This window comes from Coffea eugenioides, chromosome 1 (assembly GCF_003713205.1).
Source record: "Coffea eugenioides isolate CCC68of chromosome 1, Ceug_1.0, whole genome shotgun sequence".
Lineage (NCBI taxonomy): Eukaryota > Viridiplantae > Streptophyta > Magnoliopsida > Gentianales > Rubiaceae > Coffea > Coffea eugenioides.
The window spans coordinates 5,256,142-5,260,601 of NC_040035.1; the positions used below are offsets into that span (position 1 = coordinate 5,256,142).

The 4,460-nt window shown below is 33.2% G+C and overlaps 1 protein-coding gene across 3 annotated transcripts; it reads right to left on the bottom strand.

Annotated features, from left to right (window-relative positions):
• LOC113749003 (molybdopterin synthase sulfur carrier subunit) lies at positions 1–2,974 on the bottom strand. Of its 3 annotated transcripts, none has more exons than XM_027292634.1 (3): positions 2,881–2,974; positions 1,184–1,272; positions 1–576 (listed from the first exon to the last, which is right to left on the bottom strand). In XM_027292634.1, the coding sequence occupies exon 3, from the start codon at positions 539–541 to the stop codon at positions 224–226; it is 318 nt and encodes a 105-aa protein (XP_027148435.1). In that variant the 5' UTR covers positions 542–576; positions 1,184–1,272; positions 2,881–2,974; the 3' UTR covers positions 1–223. The 3 variants fall into 3 exon arrangements, with proteins under 3 accessions (XP_027148435.1, XP_027148441.1, XP_027148425.1); XM_027292640.1 differs by having other exon boundaries at positions 1–593; XM_027292624.1 differs by having other exon boundaries at positions 1–607.
• Positions 2,975–4,460: the final 1,486 nt, after the last annotated feature.

Genomic DNA, 4,460 nt, shown 5'->3' on the forward strand with positions numbered 1-4,460 from the left:
TAGTCAAAAGGGCCCCCATCTGATAAGTAATGGAAAATGACCATAAAGGACTGTTGTGAGACAATTTCCATAAAAATCTACAGATCCAATTATTGAATTATCTCAAATTACACAAAAACATTGAAATATCATTCTGGACTTTACTCAACATAGGGTTACACAGAATGGCTTGTATTCAACATTTATTTAGGCACTTGCAAACATAACTGCTGTACTAGAATACTTACCCACCGCTTATGGGAGGAATGATGGCCAATTCATCTCTATCTTTGACAATAACAGACTCTTCAATGTACTCTTCATTGAGAGCCAGGACCATACATCCTCGGATCTCTTTTAAACCAGGGAATTTGGCAATGACTTTATCTAAGCAATCAGAGGCAGTACTACCAGATGAAACTTCAAATTGTATGTCACTTAAGCCAGTCAGATCTCTGGCCCTGGCGAAAAACAAAACCTTTATCTGAACTGATGCATTTTCCTTCCTGGTTTGTGAAACATCAAGATTTTCAATCTTGTTTCCTACTTCACATACAGCCATGGAAGAATGCTTCTATCAGTATTGCTTGGAGGGACCTGTCCAATTGGTTGATCTAGAAGTCGAAACCTTTGATAATGAAATATCAACCATTCAAATGATAAATTCTTCACAGTGTAGGGATTGGGGTTTCAGCACTTAATTACTACGACTGACAATTTAGATAGCCATAAAAATATAGGCAAACATTCTTCACAACAGAGCATGGGTGCTTCAAGTAGTTACTTGTTCATGATTGGCATTTAGACATAGGGATTATATTTTTTATTGTTTACCAGTGTAGCTGGTTTATATTATGAATCGATACAAGCCAGATTCTGTTCAGAATTTGAAAATTTTGGCAGATTGAATCTTGTCAGTTTGGTCGACAGGGAACCATAAACTTGAATTAGAACTATGATCTCCAAATTTTGAAGGATTACTTCCCCCAGTAAAAGCATGAACTTTGCACAAAAAGAATCAACTCAAACAAGAGAGCAAAACCCATGCAAATTTTTAATTATAACACAACAGCAGATAACAAGCACCAAAACAACATTATCCATCAAAGGGAAAGCTAATTTTTGTGCCCTGTCATCATGTTCAAACTTCAAAGCCAAATTAGAAGCATTTTGCTTAAGAATCCAGGAAAAATAATTCCATTACCTGGATAGTTCTCCCACTAGCGTCCAGAAATTCCAATCTGACAGCACCAACACAAGCACTAGGACTTCCAATGCTGAAAGCCAACCGCACTAAAGCAAACAATTTATGAATTTAGATAATAAACAACAATAATTAAAAAAAAAAATCAGTATTATCAATTTATGCCAAAAAAGAAAAGATAAAGAAGATTTCGGTTCCCACAACCCTGCAACCCAGATGCCCACCCTTTGGAAATTAAAGAAAAGAATTCAGCTGCATATAAAACAAAACTAATTCAGTATTTAATTTTCTTCTCGACAGAACTATAAAAATTGAGGTTCAACTCCAGATTACCTGAATATGTACAACCACATTTTGATAGCATTCTTACTGCAAGAATCAATTCACAACTTCATGGTACACACTATCTTTGTCTAAATAACATTTTTGTCAAAACAAAGTATGCTGCAATATCCTAACAGTAAAAGCAGCCAAAGGTGCAAGAAAATAAAGCATGAGTAGTTTCAAGAAATCTGAAAGCAGAAGTTTAAGTTGTCAAGCGTTTCTAACACTATCATCTTATCCTAGAAAATCATAATGATGAAGGCTAGCATCATGTGAGAACCAAAGATTTAAGAAGGTGGAGAAAACAGTGACAGAGGGATGTCAACCTAAACAGAGGAAGCGAATTTCATTTTAAGAATTATGTCCAGAGAATATATCGCGTACGACATACAGATGCTGACCAAATTAACCGACAACAGCTGAGGTGAAAAACAGATCCTCACCGTTGTCAGAGGTGCAAGGTGTACTGGGGCATAAAAGTACAAACAGTACGCATGATTGAAGCACACATGATGAATACAAACAGCAGATATATATTTCTTCATTTATGTTCGGGGTAATCAGTCACTACCTGGTGCAATCACTAAATTTCTATGCTTATGCTAACAAAAAATAGTAATTAACAAGTAGTAAGCACAACAATGGCAAAGCAAATATCTAAATCCCATACCAATAACCATTTGGATTCACACCCTTGTATAAATAACCAGAACCACAAAGAAGTTCTGATTAAGAAACTCAAACGATTCAAAACAAAGGAAGACTTAAACTGCAATGTCAGCACTATTGAATCAACAAGTTGCAGTAAATTGTGAAACAATTTGAAAATTCTATGATGCATAACCGAACAAATACAGTGCAGAAATTTCAGTGCTATATCCCACCGACCAATCAAAATACATCATTCATCAATTCGACAACTCGAAAGCCAGAAATGCAGCTGTCATGGAATTCAAGAATTTCCATATACAACAAAAGATGACCAAAACCACTACAATTGGAAGCCGTAACAGATGAAAAAAGCAAGTGCCTTTTCGACATTGAATAAGAGATAAAGCAAAGACTCAACTGAGGTGAAAGTTCAAACAAAATTCTCAATCAGAAATTACAGTCAAATCTCTATAATTTAGCCAAATTTCAGATAGACAAAGTTCAAGAAACAACTTAGTTTCATAACATCCATAAACCAAGTAAAAAAATGACGGTCGGGGATCTCTCAAGGATCAATTTACACTCATTGGATACCAAAATTTCAAACAGGAAGAACCCCAAAAAACCCAAAACTGAGTGCAAATTATTTACCTGCAATACTCTAGTAATACTAAAAATTAAAGAAAGGAATGAATTGAACTGATTAGTTAATAGATATCTACCTTAGATGAAATTCTCAATTGCTTATCTCTCCTCTGCTGGAAGTCAAAAAGTTGCTTGATTTTTTCTGCTTCTGGGCCAGCTAGACCGAGAGGAGCAAGATGGCAGTATAGAGTTTTTGGGATAATTTTAGAAACCCCCCTTGAGGTTTCTTATAATATCACTTAACATCTCTATAGTTTTAAAAATCTCACTTATCTCCCTTAGATTGACAGTTTTTGTAACATTTTATCCCTTTGAAGAAAAGCAAGAGAGAAAATTTGATTTTCAATACTATTCTTATGTTATCCTATTTTTAAAACTTATATCAATGATAAAAATTAAAATAAAGCTAAAAAGTAATGTTAAAAATGTTTAGAAATTGCCCATGTTGTTTTCACAAAAAAAAAAAAAACATAGGCAATTTTTATATATTTTATCGTGTCTTTATTTTTTGATTAATTGTTTTAATACTAGCTTATTTATAAATTTTTTTAATATAAAAAGGCTTTACATGCAAACCACACGTATAAAAAAGGTTATTTTAATTTTTAGTACAACTTGTATTATATCATGTATTAAAATATTTCTTGAATACATTGCTTGATTTCCTTAAATTCGTCCTGCAAAATTTTTTAAGATGTAAATAACTTACCAAAATCTTACTTAACCACTTTTTTTGTTGCCCCACCACCACTTGGATACATAGTAATATGGACTAATATTGGATGGTCATTTGGATATTTTTTGGGGTTAAAAATTCTCTTTTTGTTAGGGATTTTTGGTTAAATAATTATTAAGAATGCAATGGTAACATCATCAATTTATGACCGTTGAAAATGAAATCTAGTCTTGTCAATCCGATAGAAAAAGTAAGTGAGATTTTAGAAACCTCAAGGGCATTAAGTGACATTAGGAGAAAGCTTAGTGGAGGTTTTCAAAATTATCCTTTTCCTTTATTCTACTAAAGAAAATTATGATTATTCACAAGATGTGACCACCAATTTGTCTATATTACATGTTTAGCCTCCCAAAACTTGCTAATTGGACAATAGACCAGCTTTGGCTTTTGATTGGAGAAATCTCTTGATTAAAATTTAAAATTACTACAAAAAAATTATTGGTTTTTAATGGATTTGTGTAATGTATTACAAATTGATAGTCTAAGATACTTAATTGCTTTAGATTGATAGTTTAGTATGCATACTGCTAACAAGTAATAGTTTCCAAGGGGGTAATTTTTGCATGTAATTTTTAAAGTTTTTCTAATGTGTAATTAGTCCTTAAATCATGGCTTTTTTTTTTTTAAAGGAAAACGTTTGACAATATTAAACACATAATTACAGAGTTCTAGTTTTAACAGCTAAATTATGAGCTAAACTGACAGATGACCGACTAACCTTCAGAAAGATGATTGAAGCAAATGATTGAGACATGCAGACTATGTCTTGAATAATGGACCTAACATACACTTCCGAACCGGATAGACAGCAGAAGGGAATCTTTCTTGACCAAAATACTGGCATATTTGCAGCTGTTTAGCCCATATCAAAGCATCCAACAAGTCAGAGCTTCGGTGCAAATTGGAGATGACGAATATACC

Bases quoted from the DNA above. Each gene is read 5' to 3' on its own strand.
- LOC113749003 (XM_027292634.1), bottom strand. From the start codon at position 541: ATGGCTGTATGTGAAGTAGGAAACAAGATTGAAAATCTTGATGTTTCA.